At 38.3% G+C, this 27,898-nt stretch overlaps 1 protein-coding gene across 3 annotated transcripts; it reads left to right on the top strand.

Annotated features, from left to right (window-relative positions):
- The first annotated feature begins 1,611 nt into the window (after nucleotides 1-1,611).
- Nucleotides 1,612-27,460, top strand: UBQLN1 (ubiquilin 1). Of its 3 annotated transcripts, none has more exons than XM_014869086.2 (11): nucleotides 1,612-2,066; nucleotides 13,300-13,451; nucleotides 17,221-17,336; nucleotides 18,695-18,957; nucleotides 19,676-19,834; nucleotides 20,470-20,713; nucleotides 21,204-21,346; nucleotides 22,692-22,775; nucleotides 24,824-24,939; nucleotides 25,249-25,417; nucleotides 26,181-27,460. In XM_014869086.2, the coding sequence occupies exons 1-11, from the start codon at nucleotides 1,911-1,913 to the stop codon at nucleotides 26,334-26,336; spliced, it is 1,758 nt and encodes a 585-aa protein (XP_014724572.1). In that variant the 5' UTR covers nucleotides 1,612-1,910; the 3' UTR covers nucleotides 26,337-27,460. The 3 variants fall into 3 exon arrangements, with proteins under 3 accessions (XP_014724572.1, XP_014724573.1, XP_088012168.1); XM_014869087.2 differs by having other exon boundaries at nucleotides 1,615-2,066; nucleotides 26,184-27,460; XM_088156042.1 differs by lacking the exon at nucleotides 1,612-2,066 and adding an exon at nucleotides 2,300-2,383.
- The last annotated feature ends 438 nt before the right edge of the window (nucleotides 27,461-27,898 follow it).

Genomic DNA, 27,898 nt, shown 5'->3' on the forward strand with positions numbered 1-27,898 from the left:
TCTGCATTTCTCTATAGGTTTCATGTCTTTCAGACCAGAGCTCCAGCAAACCACAGTTACATGGCCAGCACCTGCACTCCCAGATCCCAGCTGGGAAACTCCTGGTGACCTTTTGCATGGATTTACTGAAAACCCAAAGCACATATGCCTTGCATCTGACAATAAATATTAAGCTTTCCCATGGCTTGGGCTGCTTGTGGGGGTGGAAGGCCCTGGAATGGCAGGTGAGGGGCTGTTGCAACTGGGCAGTTTATGTCACTCAACAAAATCACCAGCAAAGACATCAGCAAAAGCAGGTGTGAGTGACCACAAAAGGGCTATGACCACTTCCCGGGAGAGCCTGCTCCAGGGCCAAAAAATCTTTCCTAATATCCAGCCTAAACCTCCCTGACATGACTTTCCTTGGATCCTGTCACAGTGAAAGCGTGATAAAGTTTGTCGACAATAATACTTATAATACCACCTTAGCATCACTAACAGTGAACTACTAAAGTAAATACCACTTCTAACCACCTTAACTAAGTGGTTCAAGCACACAGAGGAAAACGACAGAAAACTAAAATCACAGAGTAAGTCAATTGTTTGGCTTAGAAGAGACTTCTGGAGATCATAATTCAGTCCAAGCCCTCTGCCAAGGCAGGGTCAGCTAGAGCAGGTTACACAGGAACATGTCCAGACACGTTTTGAATGTCCCCAGGCAGGGAAGAGTGCACGACCTTCCAGGGCAGCCTGTCCCAGTGCTCTGCCACCCTCAGTGTAAAGTTCTTCCCCATGTTTTATGGCCACTGCTCCTCATCACTGGGTACCACTGAAAAGTCTGGTACCATCCTCTCGGCAACCACCTTTGAGATATTTATATTGCGACAAATGTGATTCGTGCTAATTAAACTGTAACTATATTAAGAAAATTGTATTTGGATCAATAGAAGACAATTGTTACAGAGTGAGGGGGGAGATGGGTGACACAGGGCAAAGGACATCTTCCAGATGCTGGAAGTCAAAGAAGGAGGTTGGAAGAAAGTCAAACAAGAAGGACGTAGGTCTGACAAACAGCATCTAGAAATAGAAAGTTTTGACCTTGAAATGGGCCAAAATGGGATGATTCCAAGCATGGGACTCAATTAAAGTCTTGTTATGGAAAACATCTGCTCAGTCACATAGTGCGCCTGCGCTACCTGCGGGTCACACCTCAGTCACTGAGGAAGACGAGGAGCCTTCATTGGAAATAAGACCCTGAATTGGAAAAATAAGAACATCATTCATAACAATATGTACTGATGAATCCCCTCTCAGTATTCTCTCCTCCAAACTAAACAGGCCCAGCTCCTGCAGTCTGTCCTCACACGAGAGATATTCCAAACCCTAAAGTGTCTTTGTGACCCCTCGCTGGACCCTCTCCAGTAGCTCCACGTCTGCCTCTTCTCTCTCCTTTCGTACTGAGGAGCCGAGAACTCGACACAGACGTGTCCTCACGAAGCGATGTCCGGAGGCTGGAGATGGCCGGAGGGCAGGGATGTCACAGCGCGAAGCTGCAAAGGCCTACATGGGGCCGGTTCCGCCTGAGTCACGCCGCTCGGGCCGGCTCCCCGCGGCCACACGCAGCCGCGCGGGGGCGCGCGCGCCCGGCCGCGCGCACGGGCGGTGCCCCTTTCTAGTAACTTCCCCGTTGCGCTGCGTCATCACGGCGCGCGGCGGCCGGGCCGGGCCGTTTCCGGTGTCGCGGGCGCGGGGTGAGCTCTCGGCTGGTGTCGCTGGGAGCCGCCGGCCAGGCCCCCTCTCCTGTCCTGTCCTGTCTTGTCCTGTCCTGTTCTGCCCGGTCCGGCCCGGTCCTGCCCTGCCCTACCCTACCCTACCCTACCCTTCCCTGTCCCATTCCGCTCTGCCCCGCCTCGCCCCGCCTGCACACGGCAATGTCGGACAGAGCGGAGGGGCTCGCGGGGGACTCCCCCGACTCCCCCACCAGCGACTCCGCCGGTGCCTCCGAGCCGCGGATCATCAAAGTTACGGTGAAGACTCCCAAGGAGAAGGAGGAGTTCGCCGTTTCCGAGACTAGCAGCATCCGGCAGGTGAGGGGCGATGGAGCAGGCTGAGGGGGCCGGCGGGGCCACGCTGAGGCCGTGGCCGGCAGGAGCGGCGCCGCGAGGGGAGCGCCGGCCTGCGGCTCCCGCCTCCGGCAGCGCGGAGCGAGGGCCCTTCACGGTGACAAAGCAGCTTCTGCTCGCCCGGGTCGCGCTGGGCGCTGTTGGGCGAGCACCAGCACCGATCCCGGCCAGGAGCTGCTGGCTGGTCTGAGGCTAGCGGGGTTAGTGGAAAAATGTACCACCTCGTACCCTCCTCACCGATTTCTCTCTCTCTGTTGCACTGCAGAGGACCGGCTCAGAAGGTGGGTGTAGCTCGTTCGTGAAGTCATTGAGTCATAGAATGGTTTGGGTTGGAAGGAGACATTAAAAATCTTCCAGTTCCAGATCCCCTGTCGTAGGCAGGGACATCTTCAGCTAGACCAAGTTGCTCAAGGCCCCATCCAACCTGGCCTTGAACACTTACAGGGATGGGCCATCCACAGCTTCTTCTGGGCAGCCTGTTCCAGTGTCTCACCACCCCCACAGGAAAGAATTTTTTCCTAATTGCTAATCTAAACCTACTCTCTTTCAGTTTGAAGCTATTGCCCCATGTCCTGTCAGCGCATGTTGTTGCAAACAGTCCTGCCTCATCTTTCCTATAAGTTCCCTTCAGGTGCTGGAAAGCCACAATTAGGCCACCTCAAAGCCTTCTCTTTTCTCATTTTCTAGCTGTGACTTGTCCTGTTGAGCTGATTGGTTTTGGTGGTAATTGTCTCACTGATTGGCTAACATGACTGTAGAAAACATATGCAGTCACTTGCATCTCTGTATTTCCAGTGGTTATTTTGATCTGACACTGTCTTTAAAAACAGCAAGTAGGCCTTCGACTTCAGGAAGTCATAACCTTATATTGTGTTTATAAAATCTGCAGTCTCCTGTATTTAAATGTGCTAGTTATGGACATGGTACTTAGCATGGCACTACTGTCAGATAACCAAGTTATTAGGGATTTTTTGCCTCCCTGTAGAAGTCTGTGCTCCAGCTGCCTCTGTCTTGAGCTAGTGACACTTGCTGATTCATTGACACTGTTTCCTGAAAGTCTTCTGGTTTTGTAAAAGATTTGCTGTGCAAGTATTGGCTACAACTTCATCTATTTATATTAGAAAACAACAAGTCATAGAAAAGATGCTATCAAAGTGTAAAAACGCAGAGTCTCCTGCTTGTAAAGAATGTAGGCATCACTAGATTCAGAACTTACTTCATTTCCCATAGAATTTCCCAGTTTTCTCCTTTATATGGCTCTAAATGTGGCAACTTTGTGCTGTTCCACATTTTTTGGGTGTCATTAGTATTGCAGACCTCATTAAAAAATTGTTACATGTCTGAAGGCATCACTAATGTCTAGATACAGTATTTGACATAATTCCTTAAGTGTGAGCTGAAGGACACTGTCTGGTTAATAGAATAGGATAAAAAAGATGAGGTAAAGCCTCCAAAATTTCAAATGTAGTGCTAGCACTTCAGCTTAACCCTCAGACTTTTGTTTCACCTAGTTTCTGTGAATAGAGAAAATGCTACTATTTTTTTCCATTTTTTAATTCTTACGTCTAATCTAGATTCAGTTTGATTTTGTGGTGGTTTTTTTTGGTTGTTTTGGTTTTTTTTGGTACATCAGCATTCGGGCTCGAAGTGTCCCAGACCTGAGTTTCATTGAGGTTTTCTCCAGCTGCCAATGCATTGAAGCTTTTCTCTTGTCTTCTCTAGTCTTTTGGCAGGTGCAGCACTGTGTGCCATAACCTACTCTCTCTGCAAGCTTGATCTAGGCATTTCTCCCAAAACTAAAATGACTGTGTTTGCTTTTTAATGTTGTCCATTGCTTTCCCAGCAATCTCAGTCTGAAAAGGGTGCTTTTCACTTCTCTATTCTCCATAGATTTGTGAGCAGCATCAATGCAGTTTTTGTAAAAGTCTTTGCAGTTTTGGGGCTTTAGTTTTGTTAGGATATTTCAAAAGAGAGATTAATAAACTGAATCTAACCTGAGGATTCTGTTTGTCCTGAAAACAGTCAGCCAGTTTGGGTCCTTTGGAAATGATAAACAGATTTACTTTAGCTGTGAATTTTGTAATATATTTGACTTTAACAGGTTTGTTTCAGAATATTGGTGGAGCTGCCACGTTTTCAAATTAATAGTTGTCATGAACTGAAATAGTTGTACAACCTGTCAAGAGCATGCATTTTTACTGAAAACGGTTATCCAAGTTTAGGGAATTAACAGAGGACATTACTTCAGATATCTTAAACTCTGAATACTATCTGTCTTAGAACTGTTGTTAAAACACTAGATCTGCAGTTATAACTTAATGGCTGTGAAGTAAGATTGCCCTGCTGGGTTGGCCATTGGATTGAAGTCCCAGGCAGTGTAATAGCACTAAAAAATGCACTGTCCGCATAGTGTGACTAATATTGGCTTTTTCTCTTAAACTGCAAAAATGAGCTGTTGATAATAGGCATCAACAGTAGATGTAATGTTTCTAGAGCCAGCCTTGAAAATAGGTTAATCTCAAATACCAGGCAAGTTGCACATCTGTTCAAATGCATCTGGGATCAGCAAGTGGTTTGTACAGTTGAGATAGGTAGGCCAGTAACTCATAGGCTGAAAAAAAAGCCCAGCAAAAGAAACTCCCTCAGTATATTTCTGTGACTAACATTAGAACTTAAAGAATTGCATTGTTTATTTCTTTACAGCCATTTCAGAATACTACTAGAACATGAACTTAGATTTTGTAGAAAAATATTTCGTGTCATCTGGGCCAAATTTAGGGAAAAAAATTATATTTTATGTTGCTCCATTATAAACCAGGTCTGCAACTTTTCTGTCAAGATTTTTTCCTGTATTGTAAGACTTCAGCAGAGTAGATTTGTTACTGTGGTCCTGTATTGTGCAGCTAGAATACTGAGTATGCAGGTTGGTATGGAAAACCAACTAAGTACAAAGCCACGCTGGGAGGTCAGTTGATTGCAACTGCTGTCTTTTATTCTCTGAAAACTATTTGATTGTGCTGAGCACAGTTTGGCTCAGTATTTAGACAAAGACCAAATACTTGCATTCTTGACTGGATGTGATACTGGTCTTGCTCAGAGCAGAGACTTCATGAATACATGGTGGGTAAAAGATAAATAACTATAAACTTGTTGGCTTTAGCTAGCAGTGGTGATACTCTGGCTCACAGTTTGTCTCTTGTCCTGTGTTTTTTTCCTTCAGTTTATTTTCTGAAGTTCGAGGCAATACAGTCCTTGCAATTTCCTGCTTAGCAGAGTTGTCTTAATGTGTTTGGTAAAGCCTTTATACAAAGAGAGTGCTCATTTTAGGAGCAACTTATGCCTTGGTGTTTTAGGGAATGACTTGAATTGTTTGAATGTTGAGATGTTAGAATCGTTTACAAGGAAAAAACAGGGTTTTTTTTACCTTCATCATTTAGAATGAGGGAGTTTCAGAAGAGTTGAAGCTTGCTGATGCTTCTTGGTGCTGTTTTAGCGCCCTAGGCTGACATTTGAAGTATTCACGATTTTGTTATAACTGTCCCAGACTTACCATCTGCGTGTGTGTAGCACACTGAAAGATACTGAGTTGTCCGTTCTGTGAGCATTGCAAGTCTGAAACAGAGTAACATGCCTACCTGTGTGTTATTAACTGCTGGGCCAACAAAGAGTGGATACAGTAAATCTGTGCTAATAATTTCAAAAACTTGAAGTTCTTGCAGAGAATGATTATCAGTTCTTTGATTATATGAAAATTTCAGAGCAATGCCCATCAGGAGGACTTAGTTATAAACTGAGTTTAGTTCCACAGGAAACAGATTCAATCCTTTTGCAGATTTAAGGGTTTTTTTCCCCATTTTTATTTAGCTTCAGCCTTTAAATATCTCTTCAGTATGGAATACAGTTTTCAGTAACAGCTTCTAAGTGTTCTTTTCAATAGAAGGTAATACAAATGTGCTTTCGTCACTAGACTAAATTATAGATAAAACCCCTGAGCTACTGAAAATTAAGTGTAAACATATCCATTGTGTTGAGACTGATTTTTGTCAAGTGGAAAGTTTCTAAATTTTTTAATTAAATTTTCAGTACAATTTATGGTTGAAACTTTAAATCCATAAATCCAGGGTTTTGTTTTTGTGCCTGATTCTCTCAATCCCAAATTGGTAGTCTTCTGGTTTATAAAGATCACACAGGCATAAATGTTAAATTGTTCAAGCTTTGGGTAATTTGGTAGTGGAGCATCTTTTCTGGCTTGCACATGCTTTTAATATTTTATGTAATGTTTTACTTTCTAAGAAACTTTATAAGAACAATTCCTTTAACATGGTCCAATTCTGTTTCACTATTTTTCTGTAATCTAGGGATTACTGAATGGTACAAACAAAATAGGTTGAAACTATATAATGGAGTTCAGGCTTTTCTTTGTTTCTAGGATTGTGATTCAGGTTTGTGTTGTTTTTCAGGTGTCTCAAGACACTTGAATACATGAAGCATTTAGTGTTAGATTTTCTGTTGTCTGGTGTCTCAGTGCATTGTAACACATCTATGTGATTCTTTATGTAGTCTACCTCGTGATATACTCTGACCATACATATTTCTTAACCTGGCGGTTTTTTCCTCTCATTTTGTGATATCAAAATCGTTTTAGAGCAATGGTAGACGGTTATTCAATAGAAAAACCTTCAGAAGTAAAAGTATGTTGACTTTCCTGACTATTGACTTAGTTAGATGTAACTCAAAGGTATCAGTTATCTGACCATAAAGTACTCAAAAAGTGTTTTCTGATAAACAACTGGCAGACATAATAAAATAAGAAAATCTATTTCAGTAGTAGTATGAAGTGTCCTTTGTGTCAATACTTTTCTGCATAAAAGACATTAACTTTTTTTAAAAATATTTTAAAAAATGTTATCTATTTCAGAGGGGGCCTGCATTTGTCCTGTGAGTTGGTTTGGCTAAAATCTCTCACCCTCAATCAGGAGTTTCACACAGTTTTAAAAAGTTACCCTGTATGCAGATCAAAATTGCCAACAATATATACAACCTTAATGAATAATTAGCTGTGGTAAATATGTCATGTAAAGAGTTTTAAAACCGATCAATAATTCAATCTAGTGACTATAAACTTTGTCTCTGTAAAAAAGGTCATTGTCTGAGAGTAAAGTTAGGGTAAAATCTTAAGAATTTGTAATACATGGTGACATGGTTTTGACTGGGGTAGAGTTACTTTTCTTCTTAGTAGTTGATATGGTGCTGTGTTTTGTATTAAGTGCAAGAATAATCTTGGTAACACACCAATTTTGGCTCTTTGGCTAAACAGTGCTGTTGTTTCTTAGGAATGTTACTCCCTAACTCAGTGACTCGCTGAGACTTTCCAAACCACACTGCCACTTTATCCCTCCACCGCATTTTCCCCTCCCTCTGCCCCTTGAGCCAGTGCTTTATTTGTTTGTTAAATAACGTTGAATGCTGTATAAATTAGTTAAGAGCTGTATAATACAGTTGAGAGTTTTCAAGATGAAAATAGCAAAGAGAGAAGTGTGAAGCATTTTCTCTTTTTATGCAGCACAAAAACCTTAATGGGTTGAGTTGAATCTTAGCGTCCTGTAACTTACAAAGCTTTTTTCTCTTTCCACTCTTCTTAAGTTGTCAGTCAACCCAAGGCATGCTGGAGAGGAGAGCTGGAAGCACAAAAGGTCAAGATCACAGGTCGAGATAAGAACAATTTACTGGAAACAGCAGTGAGATAAGAAAACAAATATTGACAGCAACAATACTAATGGCAGAGGGTGCAAGAAAATCCATGATTCACACGGAAAAAACTCCATTGATAACAGACAATACCGGACATTTCCCTCCACCATGTTTTCTTGACCAGAAGGAACCCCTTCTCCCTGGAAGAGATTCTATTTCCCCAGCTGCTGTCAATGACAAGAGGTGGTATAGAATAACCTCTTGGTCCTGGCCATGTCCCCTCCTGGCTACTGCAAAAATTAACCCTGGCCTGGCCTGAGCCAGGACAGTGGTTATTCTAAATGGAGTTTTTGGTTTGTGTTGCTCCGTCAGTGATCAGGTACATAATAAACAGGGAGACAGGAGGTTGCCAAGTGCTTTTATGGAGAAGCATTGCTTTTCCAAAGGCTTGGAGAAGTGCAGTGGCTTGCTGAAGAACCCATGGAAGGAATAGAAATGGCTAGAACTTTCGTTGTGAGCCCTTTACTCTACTATGCGCTGCTGCAGTTTACCGTTTATGGGCTGCTAGTCTTTTAAGCTTATCAAGAATCTGACTTTGTGTTTTGAAATGTGGTTTTTTTTGAGAGTTTGAACATCTGAAGAAATAATTTTTTGTGAAACTAGCATGGGTCATTGGCAAAGCCACCATAAGATAGGAACTCCATTGAGGCACTCTGAAAAACAGAGTGCTCTTACATAGAAGCCTTACTTTGTGTGTTCTTTCTATCTATGCTTTATCTGTTGTGGGCCAAAAATGTTTATATTCATGCTTGGAATGACGAATTTTTGTCTTCCTTCCTGTATAGTGTCCTAGAGTTGTGCAATGAAACCCTGTTTTTACTAACACAGTCATAAGATGACCAGGTCATGATTCATCACAAAAGGAAGCCACAGCTGTCAGCTGTGGCCATGAGTGTGTTTGGTTCCTTACTTCTTGGGTCAAGATGACCTGTAACCATTAATTCTGTTGTATAAAAGAAAGCTGGAACTCATCAAAGTTGCTTCTGAGACTGCTCAGTGTGGGTGTAAAATAGACTGGAATTCAGTCAATATGCTTAACTGTGTATGTTGTTAGGAAAGACAGTTGAAAGTTTCAGTATTATGGGTGTGTTTTGAAACTGCAGTGCCAAACAAGGTAATGCTGTTTCAAAATCTTTCTTTGTAGTAGAATTATTTGAGGGATTGCTGGGAATGAAAACTGCAGTTCAGCCTTCTATGTACAAACATTTGCTTCCATGTCATCCTCTATTGTGTTTAAAACAGAGTTTCATGTGGGGAAGAGTCAGAAACCTTTCTTTTTTTTTACAGTCATCTAGATAAAATTGTAGGTTAATATTTTCCAAGCAGTTGAATTTTTTAGGGTCCTGTTTTCTGTTACTTTCAATAGGACTTGGATGTCAATTGCCCAAGACCTCTTCCAGGTTGTCACTGTAATTTAATTTTTAAATATGACTTACTAAGCTGAGGTTGGGAGAATTTGGGAAAGTATTTTTTAATTTATTTGTTTTCTTCTTTTTATTACTTTTTTACAACACTTTGTCTTGTGAGTGGATAGTAAGATTATTACAGTTGCTGGTTTTGATGTCATAAAATGAGTCAACAGAAGCTATTGAATTATTATATAAGGTATATATTCTCAAAAGTTAATACTTTTACTTTACCTGGAATAACTCTTTGCTAGGTTCTTCCAAGGCGAGGTTCTCAGATAGGTGTCATAGGTTAATGTTTAAATTATGGATCTGCTCTGCAAAGTGACAGTGCAAAACAGTGTCTGGTTTAGTCAGCTGTTCTACTTCATGTGTATTCAGATATTTGCTTTGTTAGGTGACAAAGTGTTTTCTTTGACTAGCTTGGGTACCAGTATGCATTTGTTCAGCACAAGATATCAACATTTTATGGTGTACATCCATACCTGGCAAAAACTTCAAGAGGCAGTCAAGTTGAGCAGGCGTAGTAAAAGTCCTAGCTTGCTTTAGAGAGAGTTGGGGTTTTTTTCCATGTGTCTTAACGCAGAACAAAAAAAAGACGAGTTTTGTTAATGGTGATTATTTTAAAGTTGCTATGAAGATAAGGGTATTTGGCATGGAATTGAGAGTATAAACAAGAAGTGCTGGGGTGCTGCTAAAAAGCCAATGAGCATTCTCAGTATGAAAAAACTATACTGCTCCTGTATTTCAAAGCAAAAAAAAGTTTATGTGTACAAGTTAACTTGAGGTAAAATGGCAATTTGGTCAAAGTGCTTCGACAAAACAAGCTTTGGATTTGTTCCAATTCATGTCAAATCTACAAGTTGCCATGTTTTGAGAGGAATGTAACCTTGAATCAACTCACTCTGGTTAAGAATTCTTTTTACTTTTCTCCCTAGGAAAACAAGGCCTCTGTCTAGACATTAGTCCAGTGTTTTAGTCTGATTCCCACTGTGTTTCTCTCCACATATTTTTCTAATAATAATGTAAAAATTGACATGCTTTTACATTATTTTTACTGTATTTTGCTGTATTTACTAGGTTACTGGAGGAGTACAACAATGAATTAGTTTCCATGAATACACTAGGTGTCGAGTATGTTGAAACATTATTTTCACCACTTTGAGTACTTTCCTATGCTCAGATATGACTGAACACCTTTGTAATACCACAAGGCGTAGTATTACAATGAAGCAAAACTTGTATTTTAGAACAATAAAGCAAATGAGCTGATATTGTTGATTGGATTATTACATGATAATTAGAAGGATGAGTCACCGCAGTAGGAGAATTGGGTAGAAATGCTCATCATTTCCAGCCAGTGACACTGAACTCCTTTCTCTTTTGATTTTCCCAGTAGATGAAGTATTTTAACTGTAATTTACTGATACTGTTATTTGGTTATGTTGTGCAAACTGAACACCTAAACAACAGCAAAATGAATTGTTTTAGAAATGCCTGAATATGCATTAATTTCCATCATCATAACCTGTCATGGTTTAAACCCAGCCAGTGATTATCATGCACCTGCTTCCTCCTTTTTCCTCCTTCCCTAGGGGAAGAGAATAAGAAAAAAAAGGTAAAACTCATTGATATAAGAATAGTTTAATGTTTAAAACAACAACAGTAATAATAATAACAACAACGATAGTAATGAATGAGAGGGAGAGAGGAGTAAAATTCAAGAGAAATAAATGATACACTGTACAGCGGCTCAGCACCCACTGTCCGATCCCCAGCCTGTTCCCTTCACTGGCAAGTGCTCCAGCCACACTGCCCAAGATGGTGAAAGCAGAGATTGGGAGAATGAGCAGCCATCCTCTGTAGAAGATCAGGTTCAAGACCCATGGGTTCTGATGAGATACATCCATGGGCCTTGAGGGAGCTGGGCGAGGAAGTAGCTAAGCCACTAGCCATCGTATTTGAGAAGGTGTGGCAGTTCCCCATGGGAGTTCCTCAGACTGGAAAGGACAAAAGAGAACATCCATGTATTTTTGGGAAGGGAAATTGGGAAGACCCAGGGAGCTACAGGCTGGTAAGTCTTACCTCTGTGCCTGACAGGATCATGGAATAGAACCTCCTGGAAATTATGCTAAGGAATATGGAAGGTAAGGAGAAGATTGGTGACAGTCAACACAGCTTCACTAAGAACAAATTTGATGGTTGCCAGTGATGGGGTTGCAGTGATAGTAGATGAGAGAAAAGTGAGTGCCATCATCTACTTGCACATATGTAGAGTGTTTGACATTGTGCCACATGACTTGTCTCTAAACTGGAGAGACATAATTTTGACAAATGGACTACTCAGTGAATAACGAATTTGAAAGGTTCTGGTGAATGGCTCATTGCCCAAGTGGAGACCAGTGATGAGTGGTGTCCTCAGGGATCAGTACAGGGACAAGCACTGTTTAACGTCTTTTTTAGTAACATAGACAGTGGGATTGAGTGCATCTCAACGACCTGAGCCAATTAGTGTGGTGTGAATGAGGTGCTAGAGGAAGAGGATGCCATCCTTGATAGGCTTGAGAGGTGGGCTCATGTGAACCTCATGAAATTCAGCAAGGCCAACTGCAAGGTCCAACACTTGGTTTGGGGCGAAATCAAATACAAATACAGGCAGGGTGGATTGAGAGCAGCCCTGAGGAGGACTTGGGGATGCTGTTGATGAGAGGCTGGACATGACCCAGCCATCTGTTCTCACAGCCACAAAGTTGATTGTATCCCAGGCTGCATCCAAATGCAGCATGGCCAGCAGGGCGTGCAAGGGTGATTCTGCCCCTCTGCTCTGTTCTGATGAGACTCCACCAAGAGTGCTGCATCCTGCTCTGAGGACCCCAGTGCAGGAGGACATGGATGTGTTGGAATGAGCCAGGAGCAGGCCACCAAGATGATCAGTGCTGGAGCACATGTCCTATGAAGACAGGCTGAGAGATTTTTATTCATCTTGGAGAAGAGAAGGCTCCAGGGAGACCTTACAGCAGCCTTTCAGTGGCCGAAAGGGACATACATGAAAGATGGTGAGGGACTTTTTCCAGAGCATGGAGTGATGATGTGAGAGTAATGACTTTACCCTCTTTCATATTAGGAAGAAATTCTTTACTGGTACAGGTTGCCCAGAGAAGCTGTGGATGCCCCATCTCAGGAAGCATTCAAAGGCAGACTGGGCATTGAGCAACCTGGTCTAATGAAAGGTGTCCCTGCCCCTGGCAGAGGACTTGGAACTAGATGATCTTTACATTCCTTTTCAACAATGTTTTTAGGATTCTGTTTTCCAAATGCGTAGATGATTCTCTTCTTCTGCCTCAGAAAAAAAAAAAAAAGAAAAAAAAAGAAAAAAGTTATTTAAGGTGATTTTGACAGTTAACATGTAGCTGGGTCATGCATTGAATGAGAAAAGCAGAGCCACCTAAGGTACAAGTTTTGTCTGTGTAAAAGGGAATGCTACTTTTGACATATGGAAGGAAGGCGGCAGAAATATATCTAGGGAGAGACTGCACTCAGTTCCAGCAAAAGTCTAGACATATTTATCCTCTTTGTGGCTATGCATTATCAGTCCTTCAGCAATGGATGGCTTCAGTGGTGTGCACATTTGTGTGTGTGTACTTGCTATTATATAATTATATGCATACTTTACTGTGTGTATACATATGGGTGTGTTTAAGTACTGTATATACTAGTATATATTTATATCATGGATGCATGCCTGATGGAAATCACAGCAGTCTTCAAGAGAATTCAGATTTTTGTCATGACTTAGGTAACTAATGATCTAGATGTGAAATTCTTCAGATTTTCTTTTCTGAATGACAAATATTTCCCATCTTCCTCTGGACAAAAAGAAATTCAGGAAACAAAAGTATTTCTAGTTTGTGAAATACAGAATATGCAGTATAAGTGAGGTAACACAGCAAATGTAAAAATCATATTGTTCTTAAATTATTTTTAAAATTGCAGTTCAGTATTTAATTACATACATGTATAATATTATTTTTTTTGTTTAGTTCAAGGAAGAAATCTCGAAGCGTTTCAAGTCCCACACTGATCAGCTTGTGTTGATATTTGCGGGAAAAATTTTAAAAGATCAAGATACTTTGACTCAGCACGGCATTCACGATGGACTCACTGTTCACCTGGTTATCAAAACACAAAACAGGTAACCTTAATAACAAATGGTCTTCTGTTTACCTCTAGAGAAGTAAAAGTAGTCTGCATTATTAATAGCTTCCTATTCGACAAAACTAGATTTGAGTAAATTGCGTTAATCAGCTACTTAGTTAGCTGCTGCAGGACAACAGTGAAGTTATGAAATTACAGTGCGTTTTTATTTGGTTGGTTGGTTGGTTGGGTTTTTTTGGTTTGTTTTTTTTTTTTTTTTAAGTTGTGGCTGTGTTTTGTCTTCATAGTTGTTAGATATCATCTCTTACTGTCCATGAATATATGTTATGCAGATTTTCTTTTCACATATGAAAACTCTCCATGAATCTTTCTTTTTTTTTTTCTCTGCAGTGAATTTTCTTTCCTTGTTTTACCAACACAGCAAGTAAAGGGTCTCTTTTTTGGTAAAACAAAAAACGAAATTTTTTGAGAATTGCTTTAGTGTAATGAATTTATCTGTCTAAATATATTTTAGATTTTAAGGTGATTTGAGATTTTTTTTTGTCGGTTTGGTGGTGGTTTTTTTTGTCTTTTTTTTTTTTGTTGTTGTTGTTGTTGTTGTTGTTTTTTTGTTTCTTTTTTTGTTTTGTTTTGTTTTTGGTTTTTTTTAATTTGTTTTGGTTTTTTTGTTTTTGTTTTTTTTTCTTTTGGTGAATAAGCATTAGAATGACAGAAAGTTATATCAGTTAGCTATGGTGTGTGTACTTCCTGTGAACTGCCCAAAACTCCTTCCAACAAGTAGAATGATAGATCCCTCAAAAGCAGTTTGATATTAGTCAATAACGTGTTCATTCTTTTAGAGTAAAAGTTGTTTTGCTCCTGTTCTACTTAGGTCTTTTCTGTTTTTGGTGAGGATCCCCTCTGATGTGAAAATGTCATATGTTGAAGGAAAGAGGATGGAGTGTAGGAGAGAACAGAAATAGGCTTTCCCTTTCTAGGCCTTACCAAGACACAAAGACTGGCTAGTAACATTAGCATTAAAAACAAATTCTTGTTGAAATTAGTAGCATTAGCATTAAGTGTAGGTACCTTTTGAAATTGACACCTTCAGTTCTATATTCATGCGCTGCAAGGATTATTTTCTCTATCCTGGAGTCAAAATACATGTTTGTACTCTCAGAGGTCTCCCTTTCCTGCCCTCCGCCTCCTCCATCTGAAATTTAGGCTCATATAAGCCATACCAATCTTGAATACAGTATTAGGTAATACTGCAGTTCTGGTCCTTGTGCATCTGAATGAGTATTTTGCTGTTGCTATTTTCTTTTTTTCTTTTTTGCTTGCAGTCTTGAGTGTGGCAGAGAGGCATTGTGAGTAGTTTTAGCAGGATGCTTTTGACTTGCATGATCTTCAGAGGGTTTATAGTTTGGACCTAATAGATCTATACATACTGAAATACCACTGCCAGCCTCTTGGACCTTCTTGTGCTTCGCTTCTGAGCAGAGGAACCCCCAGGAGCACAAATGTCAAATGTGTGGCTTTTGGGGAATTTTCGGTGCTCCTGCATCTGTCTTACCAGCATTGCACTCCATGTCTTCACTCATGCCTCCTTTTTTTTAAATAATTTTAGAAAAGTGTATTTCTGCTATCTGCAGAATGTTTTAATCATGTGTGGGAAAATGAAGTATGATCCTTTGCATGTATCTGTGCTGTCTTCGAATGATGCTTTAAAGTTTTTACCCACTAGCTTTGCTTGAATAAATTAAAAACTAAAATGTTAAAACCTGCTGGAGAGAATGAAAATCACCTCTGAGAAAGTATAGCATTGTCCTGAAATATCTCACTAGTATTCCTGCTAAAATATCTATATTTTATGCTTGTCTCAAAAGATAAGCTTTAGACCCTGCCAGTGTGGCCTGGAATGTGCAGAATTTTGGCCACGAGTATCAAGATTGATTCCCAACTACTTTACCCTATGCCATTTACTTTTCTGTTGACTGTTGCTGTTACTGTTGCTGCTATCCGAATAAGTAAAAGTTCTTTTCCAAAACTGGATCTGAAGGGGATTTTTTCTACGTAATGTTAGATGTGTAATTTCAAAACAGGAATCTTCATATATCCCAGCCAATCCTTGTTAAAACAATCCTTGTTTTATAGTGTGCTACGTTTTCCAGAATGGTACAGACTTTCAGTGAAATATTGTAACCTATTTTCTACAGTGTCACAGTAGCAGTGAGATAAGCAAAGGGCAGTGAAGATACATTGAATTTCTGAATAGAGTTTCTAGGTCAGCAGGTATCATTTGTTCACAAGCTCTGGGAGGAAACATAATGGCAAAATGGGTATAAAAGAGGATATGCACTTGACAGGAATATTGCTGAAAAGGCTGGAGGCTAACAGGCTTGACACTCACATGAACCATTTTCTTCTGAGAATATGCCCCTATTTGCATGGGAACACTATTGAACTGCAAGTTTGTGTCATCTACTTTTCTGTCACACTTTTGAGAATCTTTCATATCTATTACATGATTCTCAAAATAGTTCCTCAGTTGAAAATACAAATAGAATTTTATGCTTATTGTTTTTCTTTTGCTTATGGAGGAAAGATGTATGTCTTTTCTAGATGGAAAAAAACCCAAATATGTCCAGCAGGAGAATCATGATCAGTATACAGTCTATAATCTTTGAGTTATAGCTACTTGGCTAATTATAGTCATATTGTGTTCAAAGTTTGCAGTTACTGATAATGAAGTTAAAGAACTCTTAGAAGCCTAGGAGAATCTCTGCATTTAAGGCATCGTTTTTTTTTTTTTTTTTTTTTTTTTTTTTTTTTTTTGTTTGTTTGTTTGTTTGTTTGTTTGTTTGTTTGTTTGTTTTGTATGGTTAGTTTGGTTTTTTTTTTTCTGATGTTTGCTTAAGTGGAGCAAGCACAGAGTTACGTTATAGGTGAACTGAAGTATGGAGTCTAGTGTACGGACAAATTCCCAAATCTTTTTGTGAGGCCTAAATTCATAGTTTTTAAGTATTTTATTCTGTAGTACTGCAAATACAGGCATTTATTGATTGTTGAACCACAGTGGAGAATTTATTTGTATTTCAAAGTAGTCTCTTTTCTTTAGAACAGAGAGACCAGGTTAACTTTATTCAAACTGAGTTCTGAGTTCCTTGATCTCTTTTATTTATCTTGTTATCTATTACCTTGATCTCTACATGGTAACATCTTTCTTTCTGCCTGCAGTAGAAGGGTGTGGTGAGTATATAGCCTGGGTCGCCTTTAGTGCCTGTGCTAAATTATGCTGGCTTTAGCTTCATGTGATTTCATTATCAGCCTATTCTTGAATCTTAGAGGTTATTGAGAGTCTAAGATTTGTCTTCTAATAAAATGTGCCATTAACTGAATTTCACTTTCAATAAAGCATCTTACTAGAGGTGCGGCATGAAATAAATTCTGCATTAACTTTGTCAGGCTTTATTCCTTCACGGTGTGAGCGTGTTATCAATAGTATGTGAGTACAGTGAAATAAGACATGGATCCTTAAAGCAAGATGAGGACAGAAAAAACAATTAATTTGCAGGCATATGAGAAGGCAGTAATGACTGCAGTGATACCTATCTGTTTTTTTACTATTTGAAATAACTGTTCGTAAAAACTAGTGACATGACAGGTGTCTGAGAAAGATTTATTACAGGAAGCCATCTGGGGATAACTGGATTTTGACCAAGAATCAAAATGTAATTTAAGATTCTCAAGTATAATACTATAGCTACGTTTAATGGCACACTTAAAGTAACGTTACACTCTATAAAGTTCTAAAATTGCTTTTTTAGATCACAAGACCACCTAACTCAACAGACAAATACCACTGGGAGTACTGCTACCACATCAACATCAAGCAGTAGCACCTCAACACCAGCGTCAACAAATAGTAACCCTTTTGGCTTGGGTAAGAATATTTGTTAGGTAGCATGGTGGGTATCTTCTCTTGGATTCAGGTTGTTATCCCCAAAGCTTTATTGCAATGTAGACAGAACCTGAAAAACAAATCCCAAACAAACACATCAGCCAAAAAACTGATTACATATATGTGTATTGAATTGTGTGTAGATGGTCTCTGATCAGTCAGTTACCAGAGCAGAATTGTTTCATTAGTTTTATATAGAATCACAAAATAGTTTGGGTTGGAAGGGATGCTGTTAAAGGTAACCTAGTCTAACCTCTGTGCAATTAGCTGGGACATCTTTAACTAGAAAGTTGCTCAGAGCCCCATCTGGCCTTGAATGTTTTCAGAGATGGGGCATCCATCACCTCCCTGGATAAACTGTACTAATGTTTTACCACATACTTCAGATTCATTTCACCTTCAGTGGTAAGGTGCTACTGGTGTTTTATTTTGGCACTATGGGTAATGAAATTCCTTCCAGTGTCCTTGTACTTCTTAAAAGTGCATCTGAATTCCTGTTGTCTGAGTACAGATGATTTATAGAAGTTTGGACCTGTAACATGAAGCCAAGATCAGCAATAAAAGCAACAAAATTGCTGCTAATCTTACAATTTCTCAGGTTTCAAATCTGATAGTATTATGAGTCGTCAGTTCTGTGAATGAGGAAGCTGCAATCCACTGACTTAAAAACGATAACCTATTTCCATAGTTGCGGTGGAGTTTTGTTTCATTCTGTTTTGTCCTTTTTTTGCATTGAGAGTGGGGAGGAGGTAGTATTGGAAAAGCTGATTATAGTAAGCAGATGATTTCTTAGGTTTAAATGATTCTTCAGTCTCTCTAGTACCTTCTGACATTTTTTATTTGGATTCAGCAAAGCACAAAAATTCAAAACATAATTAGCTCTTAATGCATTACTACCAAGAGGAACACAAGATTTGCTTTTAATTAGAATAATTACTCATATTGGGACTTCTCTCATGATTATACTCTAACCAAGAGGAGACAGAGAAGTTATTATTACAAATGTGATTGTTAAGTGTTGGAGGGGGTGAGACATAGACCTAAAGTCCCCAAACTCAAACATTTCTTGCATCTTGGCTTTGGAAAATGAGATGAAAAGTTGTTAGAATTATAACAAATCTTATTTAAGGATAAAGTTTGTTGGATTTTTAGTTATGTGTCTTGTTATTTAAGGAAGCAAACTCTTAGTGAGTAACTCCTGAATAGCTTTTCAAAAGATGGGACCTTCTATTTATTTTCATTATTTTGAAGTAGGAGATATGTTCAAGTAATTAGATTTTAGAAAGAATCTGGACATTATTGGAAGTATAGTCAGTCACATTTTTTTCATCCTCTTAAAGGTGGCCTTGGAGGTTTGGCAGGCCTGAGCAGCCTGGGCTTAAATACTTCAAACTTCTCGGAGTTGCAAAGTCAGATGCAACGGCAGCTTATGTCCAACCCAGAAATGATGGTTCAGATAATGGAGAATCCATTTGTTCAGAGCATGCTTTCAAATCCTGACCTGATGAGGCAGTTAATTATGGCTAACCCTCAAATGCAGCAACTGATACAGAGAAATCCAGAAATCAGTCACATGCTGAATAATCCAGATATAATGAGACAGGTATGTAGAAAGATCTATTAGTTCATGACTTGTGATTCTGCTATTACAGTAGACAACAGAGCAGGAATTTACTTGCTTAGTGGAGTGTATAAACTTACTTGAAGTATTTAGTCTTATTCAAAAACTATAAAAGGTTGCTATATACAACCAGTGTCTACATTTCTTATTGTTAATGTCCAAAATAGACTGGTAATTCAGAAAATCTGCAGCATAGTTTTTGAAAGTCATTGAATACTGTGTAGTCATGTTGTCTGAGGCTAGAACTGGATGTAGCTGTCTGCCCTTGAAACCTGTTGTCTAGCCAGCAATTTTACCGTAAGTAGTAATTCTCCAAAATACTGCATATTTTCATTGTATCTCACTGTGGGTACTTCTAAATGCTTTTTAAATTAAAAGATAAATAAGATATGTTGTGTGGCAAAACTTATCAAAACCCGAAGAGATTAATAGATGCTTTTGAAATTGCATGTATGTATTTTAAATTTCATGCTATAGGCTGTCTGCTGTAGTGATGTTAGAAATAGTAAGAATTATGGTAGAATGCTGGCTAAATAAATACTGAATTGTGTTGACTCATGCTGAGCTGACAGATAGATTCAGCTTTATTCATAATTTTAAACTGGGTTAGACAGGGATAACTGAGATATTGCCGAATGCTGACGTTTTCACTTTAGAATGGATTTCTTATTAATACAGATTAAACGTTCCACTTCTCTAGACATTAGAACTTGCTAGAAACCCTGCAATGATGCAGGAAATGATGCGAAACCAGGACCGAGCCTTGAGCAACCTTGAAAGTATACCAGGGGGATACAATGCCTTGCGGCGTATGTACACAGACATTCAGGAGCCAATATTGAATGCAGCACAGGAACAGGTGAGAAAGGATTACAAATTACACATAAAGGAAATACTTGGCTTTTTAAATAAAATAATTTAAGTAATTTAAATTTCCAGATATTTACTTGACAACAAGTCTTGAAATTTGAAGTTGCTATGTAGCCTTTTACTCTTGAGAAGAAGGAGCTTTAAAAATGCTGTGTTCTTCTGAGTCTGAAGAAATACAGCTGTCACTTTGTGTGATTGAGAAGCTATTTTAAAGTTAATAGATTTGTTTGTTACTTAATTTTTAAGTCCTTTAATTCATTGTTACTTAATTTTTAATTCCTTTAATTCATTGCCTTAAGATTTGGAGGTCCAGTAAAATCTTTTTAAGGGTGTGTTTTAGTAACTTTTAACTGAGAAGAATAAAAGACTTCAAAGTCAGAAATCAGTATGTGAGAGACAATTTTACTGTGATCAAAATACAGTGCAATAGCAACATTACTTTCAAGAAGAAATATGATTTCATTTTTGGGGGGTTCCTAGTATCTTTCAGTGTTAATGTCTTTCCACAGTATTTACATTTAATTACTGTAGAATGGTGAGCATAACTGATTAAGAACCATAAATGTTGATTTTCATGTATGATGTATAAATATGTAGATGATAAGTGTTTGCTTTCCTTTGTAGTTTGGAGGTAACCCATTTGCTTCTTTAGTAAGCAATGCATCAACAGGAGGGGATAATCAGCCATCTCGTACAGAAAATCGAGATCCTTTGCCAAATCCATGGGCTCCTCAGTCCAGCTCACAGACTTCCACAACAAATACGGGCACTAGTGGTGAGAGCAGTGGCAGCAGTAATGCTGAAAATAGCACTTCTGGCACTACAGGACAGAGCTCAACTGGACCGAATTTGGGACCTGGGCTTGGAGGTGCGTTTGTTACTGCAGCTGTTTGTATTTGCACATACTTGCAAACCTGCTGAAATTATTATTTTATTAGGAAGAGAGTTTTTTATTTGTTTTTATTGCTATTTACTTGTGTAAACATTTTACTGTTATCAAAGTCCTCTGAAGAAAAATAGGAAAAATAAAGATAAATAATCTGAGTGATAGTAATACTTATGTACTGTCTTAAAATAACAAAGGTAATGAATCTGTAGATGAAATGTAGTATTTTTCCTGTTCTAAAGCAAATGGGAAAACAGCTAATAATGTGGATAGTTGATGGAGTGTGTCTTCGGTACAATGTCTATCTTAAGTTCTAGGGTAGATGTGTCTGTATGAGCAGAACCACACTGAGGTAAATTTCAGGGTCTTAAACTCATTAAAACCAAGTGGTTATATTCTGGCTTTAGATAGTCTACTTTCTCTGATGGTAGTCAGGATGTTTTACTAAAGTTCCCTTTGACTTTTCTTTAAGCTGGTATGTTCAACACACCAGGAATGCAAAGCTTATTACAGCAGATAACAGAAAATCCACAACTTATGCAGAATATGTTGTCTGCACCCTACCTGAGAAGCATGATGCAATCATTAAGCCAGAATCCTGACCTTGCAGTACAGGTAAATTGCATTTGGTATAGTAATATATTGTGTGTATTAAAATAAAAAAAAAGACAAAACCGAAAAGCTCAACAATTGCCTGTGGCAAAAGGGTCAGTTTTTAATGTTAATTCCTAACTCACAGAAATTATTACCTGCTTACTTTCAACAATTTATTGCAGTGAGTTTCTTCAATTTGTAGTTGGGTATCATGCCTGACATGTTTCTAAAATAACTTGTGGGGTTGTATATGTTTTGTATAGACCTAAACTCATGATCCAGCTGATGCCTTAAGTTTTTTCTGTTCTGCTTGGGTGTGCTTTTCTGTTGTGCTTGGGTGGTGAAGACAAAACAGTCCTAGTCCAGCTAAGGATTCAAGAACAATTTCTTCAAACTTCAGGCCTTAAGCATAAACAATGTGAAAGGAGGGTGGGCAAGCAGGCAAGAAAGGAGGATGAAACTTAACGATTTGTGACTATTAATTGGACAGTTGACTCCTGCATGCAAATAGAATAAAAACTATAAAGATGTGAGATCTCGTGACCAAGCCCTCTTTTGCTTCCATCTCGGACCCGTCCGGGCAGGGGCCACAACTGGTACTGTAAGGGTGTGGCCTTTGAAGGCCTCTCAATAAATATCTATTTTACTCCCCTTAACTCTGTGTAGCTTCTGTTCCAGGTCCTCTAGGCATCACAGCATTAGAAACTGACAAAACAAGTGCTTTGGTTATAAATATTTAACCAAATATTATACAAATATTTAATATTTATAAATTAAGGTACAGCTAACAGTAAATAAATACCTCCACTAGTTTGGGAGAAGTGAAGGGAGGGGACTTGGTACCATACCTAGATATGACTCTGATTTTAACTTCTGATTTGTGACCTGTGCTCACTGTAAAAATGGAGAGGCTGTTTTATGAATGGTGTTGTAGAACTGCTTGCATTTTTTATTTAAAGTGGCAATATTGAAAGTCAAATTCTGAACTGAGATTGAAAAAATATTATCTCTTCTGTCTTAAATACTCACTTGGAAATATCCTTGACTTCAGATGATATTTACAGCAAAGCTATTACTTAGATTTGTAGAGGAGGCTGAGCAGAAAAGGATTTTCTTGTAGTACTTGGTAATACTGCCTAATTTGTATCTGGAAATGCATTCACTTACAAAAACCTCAACAAAGCAAAAGTGAAACAAACAACAAAAAAAAGACAAACACTCCCAGAAAGTTCTGGCCAAAGGAGTAGATGATTATTATTCCGTGAGGTAATTTTCATAGACTATTACTGTATTACCAGTAGTTGTTTTAAAACCTCCAGTGGTTTTTACTGCTTGATCTTTGAAGTTAAATATTTCTGTCCTATAGGTGATGTTGAATAATCCTTTATTTGTTGGAAATCCTCAACTTCAGGAACAAATGAGACAACAACTTCCAACTTTCCTTCAGCAAGTAAGATGAGATACTAGCTCTATATAAAGATCTTCAAGTCAATGAACAATATTTTTAGTAAACTGGTGCCTGTCTTTGATTTGGCTTATAGCTAGGTTCTGTAATATATTATCATTAGCTTTAGATAATCAGTTAGACTGTCCCTTGGTAATATTCTTGCTAATGTCTCCATCTCTTTGAAAAGTTAAACCTGACTGTTGTCTATGACTTGTTTCTTTGCTTAGAAGGAATAAATGCTCTTACTGCACACCAGCCAGAAAACACCTGTTTGTGACAAGATTTGTTTCACAAATTAAAAAGAGTAATACTTTTCACACTTAGTTTAACTTTCAGCATGCTTTTCTCATGCCTCTTCAAAGCTGCCTTAAATATTTAGAAAAGAGTTCCTACAGCATGTCTTGAAAGACCCAAGTCATTAGCTAATTTAAAAGAAGCGTGTTCTAAAGTCTTTCTTGGAAAGATTGCTCTACCGTTCTCTACTGCTCATACCAACATTCTGTTTGCAGCCCAGGTATCTGCTTGGTATTAGTTGCCACAATGTGTAGTAGTACTGTGTTCCCTAAATAGAAGTGAGCAGGATTTTTGTAGGAATCGAAAACCTAATCCACTGTATGTGTTCTGTCATTAGGCAGTCCTTGCTAATCAGTGTAAATATGCATTGCCAAGATCTGACTGCACACAGGAGGTTTTATGAGTAAAATAATGAGCACATACATGAATTACAGTAGTATGTTCAGTGTTCATTATATTGTTTGAACCACATGAATGCCTGTGGTGTTTTGTATTGCCACTGCTTTGTAATGACTCAGTAGTATCTGAGGAGCTGGTGCCACATTTATGTTTTGAAAAATCTGTGAGCAGTTGGTAATTAATGAAGGTACAGTAGGAATCATATCTGTTTCCTTTGTGTATCCCCTTCTGTTATTATCACCTTGGAATTTATCTGCAGAAATAGTTTTCTGTTGTATTCATAGTCTCAAGATAGATGATTAACAGTATTAGCGGGTGAGGTGTGAAGTGGAGAAATATCTGGATATTCTCAGAATGTTGGTAATATTCCAGCTTGTGTTTCTTGCTTATCTACCTGTGTTTATATTGTGGGATAGAGAGACAGAAACCATGAGATCTGCATAAGGCATCTTTTTGCAATTAAGGGCAATTGCCCAGCAGAACTAGAGAAGAATGGCTGCTACTGGAATTAATAACATTAATAGAGATGAGATCCAGGTTACCTAAGTTCTCTGAGAATTGCTGGGCTACCATTTATGTAAAACAGCAAGCCATGATTTAAATATTTTCATAAAGCAGTTGCAGAAGCTTTTTTTGGAGACCCCAAAATGTTTACCTCATTAAATTTGAGTTACCTTTTCCATCTACTATACATTTAGTTATTGGTGGACTTTTAGCTGTCATAAAGATAAAAGTCCAAGAATGAATGGAGAATATTAATTGCTCTTCTGAAGTCTCTTTAGGTACTCAGATCAAAGTTTTTCTTGTCCTCTTCTTCAGTTCTGCTCTGCACCAGAGGAAGTTTCACCTTAATTTGTTATTTCTGCATGAATGAAATGTGGTTTTTCAGCAAGAGTAATTTGGTCTAGTTGTCAGGGGAAGGCTGCTAAGATTAGCAAGCCTATCTGCTCTTTGGTTTGATTACCAAAACTGTGTTATTTGTAACTGAAACATTACTTTTCACTTACCTGTTGCATCTCTATGCAAAGGTGAGTATGAGCGGCTAGTTTTGAGTTTGTGTCTAAAATAATGGGGTTTTTGGATGTTTCATTTCAGAAATGAAAGGGATTTGCCTTCTAAATTATTTGATGATGTGAAAACCAACTTATAATTGAAGTCACAGTAAGGCTTTTTCTACATCTAGAGAGTTCATTGATCACCTTTTATGGAAGTTTTCTTACAGAAAAAAAAAAACAACTGAAGGATTTAGTGTAATATTTAACTACAAAATCAAAAGCCAAGTTCTGAAATTATGTTAGATTCTATAAGATATTACCTTGGAACGTCTACATATAATGAAGTTTCTCTCCTTCTCTTAGATGCAGAATCCTGACACGTTATCAGCTATGTCAAACCCCAGAGCAATGCAGGCCCTGCTACAGATTGAGCAGGGCTTGCAGACATTAGCAACAGAAGCACCAGGGCTTATACCAGGGTAAGAATTGATCTTAAAAATTTGGACAGGAAGTCTTCTCTTGTGATGCTCATTCTTTTTAGATTTAGAAATTTATACAGTCTTTATTAAAGATTCGTCCTCTTTTTGAGTTTAACTAAACTTCTTTTGGAATCTGTCATATTTGTCTGCTGTGCAATTCTGAACAGTGATAACTCTGGTCTTTGTCTCAAGTACTTTACCCAAATTGTTTTCATCTCTTTGACAGAATTTGTACCCACTAATTGATGAGAAAGACAAACTAGTGTTTATTATTCAAGTGGTGTATTTATATTTCTGTAATTTATACAGATTTAATCCCAGTTTGGGTGGAGTGGGAAGCAGCGGAGCTTCTACAGCGTCCACTGTACCTAGTTCTGTTTCCACTGAAAATACAAGTCCAGCTTCAGGAACTGCTGAACCTGGTCACCAGCAGTTTGTCCACCAGATGTTGCAGGCACTTGCTGGTGCAAATGCTCAGGTAAAGTACATCATTATATTCTGGATATTTTACTTTTATTCTTAATTGTCAAACACTGGAAAGAAGACAATTGAGGGGAGAGCCCACTGGATGCTTCTGGTCAAAGGTCAGTAGAGGAGGCTTAAAAGTGCTATTGCAGCTGTGCAAGTAAATACTGAAAAAACATCCTCTGTCCTGATTAAAAACATGCCTCTGAAGGTCATACCATTGAGACAATGCAGAATTTTGCCATGAGTTTCTGTAAAAGGATCTTCTTATAAAGCACAGCTTACAGTTAGCCTCAAGCTTTCTAACAATCAGGCTTTTGGTAATTTTAGTCAACAAATACTTGAGAGTGTTACAAAAGACGTGATCTTTATGTTGAGGAAAAATAAAGCCTGTGATGTTCAAGATTGCTGACAACAACATAATCTTTGCTGTTCCACATTGCTAGGTTGAACTCTGTTTTGTTTTAAAAAAACACCTATATGCATATCTTTGAGAAACTGTTCATGGGACATTATTTAATTTGAATCCTCCTCTATCAGTCATTTTTCCTCGAGTTCAGGAATGTTATATAAGTGTAGATAATTCAATGGTGCTGACTTGTTAAAAAAAATTTCTTCAATTGCTAATTGAATTTGTCTGAATATATTTTTTGGAATTTGAAAAAGGTATAGTCAAAAATTAAGAAAGACAGAGTGGTGTGGAACCCACCTATGTTTAAATTGTGTATTTTGCTAAATATGTATTATGCTTTTATAGCTTGAAATTTTGTTCTTAGCAGTTACAAAATCCAGAAGTTCGATTTCAGCAACAACTGGAACAGCTGAGCGCAATGGGCTTTCTGAACCGTGAAGCAAATTTACAAGCACTAATAGCAACAGGAGGAGACATCAATGCAGCTATTGAAAGGCTCCTTGCCTCTCAGCCTTCATAGCAGTGTTTCTTTTAACTTGAAAAAATGTAATTTATTTTTGATAACAGCTCTTTAATCTTTCAAATTGCTTTATTTCATTCTGACTCTTGGGATTGTCTTGTTATAACTAAAAGCAATCTGATGCATTTGAAGGTGGAGTGCAGTAGTTTTCTTCAGTCAGTGGAAATCAATGCATTTTCACTTTTGAGTGCATCAGTTATTTTGTTCAGCATAATTTGTGATTTTTTCAAAACAATATCAGCTTTCACAGTTGGATGAACAAGTTTTGTCTGACCTACAAATGGCCAATTTATTTACTACTTAAACAGTATCCTTCAGTAGTAATTTATGTAGATTACACATTAAAAAGGAAACAAACTAATTGAAGCTGTGGATACCAATACTGCTTATTGTGATTTTGGCATGTTTTTTTTTCCTTGACTAGCAAAATGCTGGAAGATTTATACCACTTGAGTAATCTACCATCTTTTGCTTTAATTTGTATAAAGTATGGACACAATATATACAACAGAGACAGCTCGTTTTTAGAGATTTACACAGTACAATAGAGTGCAATTGTAAGTAAAGAAAAACAAACAAAAACCCCTCAAAAAACCAACAAAAACCAACAAAAACCCCCACAAAAAACTCCCAAAACAAACAAACAAAAAACAAACCAAAAATCCATAGGAAAAAAAAAGTCATAGGACTTGAATTTGGTATTAAATTGCCAAGGATCTTTGGCAGCTATCTGAGAAAAAATGCTTAAGCAACATCAGTTAAAATATACTAGAATTTACTGTTCTGGTTGTCTCTTTACGTTTAACTGTACAGAAACTTGCATTATAACATTATCTCAATATTCACAGATTAACTGTAAATTACTTTTGTCATTGTCCAAATTAAAGAGCCATGGCCTTGTGCTCTGGAATTCCTTCTATGGCTATTTGGCTTGTTCCACTGAGATTTTAACCTGTATTCTGATTTGCAATTGGAGAAATTACTTTTATTTATGGTCATGTGATACTCTTAATTACTTTTAATCACCAAGTAAAAAAATACTGTATAGCTTTTGAGTTTCTATTGGTAGTTACTTCTCTTGTGCACAGATAATAAATGAATTAAAAAAATCTTTAAGCATCTTGTTTCAGTGTGTTTGCAGTTGGTCATTACCTAAAAATCAAGATAACAGTCCATCTTGAGAGCATTTGAGTGAGCTCAAGCTCTGGCAATACTCACCAGCTCTGCGCTAAAACTAGTAAACAACTCCTGCGGTGTGAGGTGGAAGGTGGAGAGTAAGAGATGGATGATGTTGACTTCTAGCTTAGTTGAAGTGGGGATAGCAGAACAAAAGTTGAAATGAATTTGCCTTTTATTGCTCTTTTGTGACAGTTTAATGGACTTGAGCACCTTCAGGTTCCTTCGATGTTCTTGAACCTGATCTTCTGCAGAGGGCAGTTCATTTTCCCAGTCTCTGTTCTCACATTCTGCAACTTGGGCAGTGTGACTGGAGCACTTGCTGGTGAAGACTGAGGCAAAAAGTCATTGAGTACCTCAGCCTTCTCCATATCCTATGTAACCAG

Source organism: Sturnus vulgaris, chromosome Z (genome assembly GCF_052056855.1).
Source record: "Sturnus vulgaris isolate bStuVul1 chromosome Z, bStuVul1.hap1, whole genome shotgun sequence".
Lineage (NCBI taxonomy): Eukaryota > Metazoa > Chordata > Aves > Passeriformes > Sturnidae > Sturnus > Sturnus vulgaris.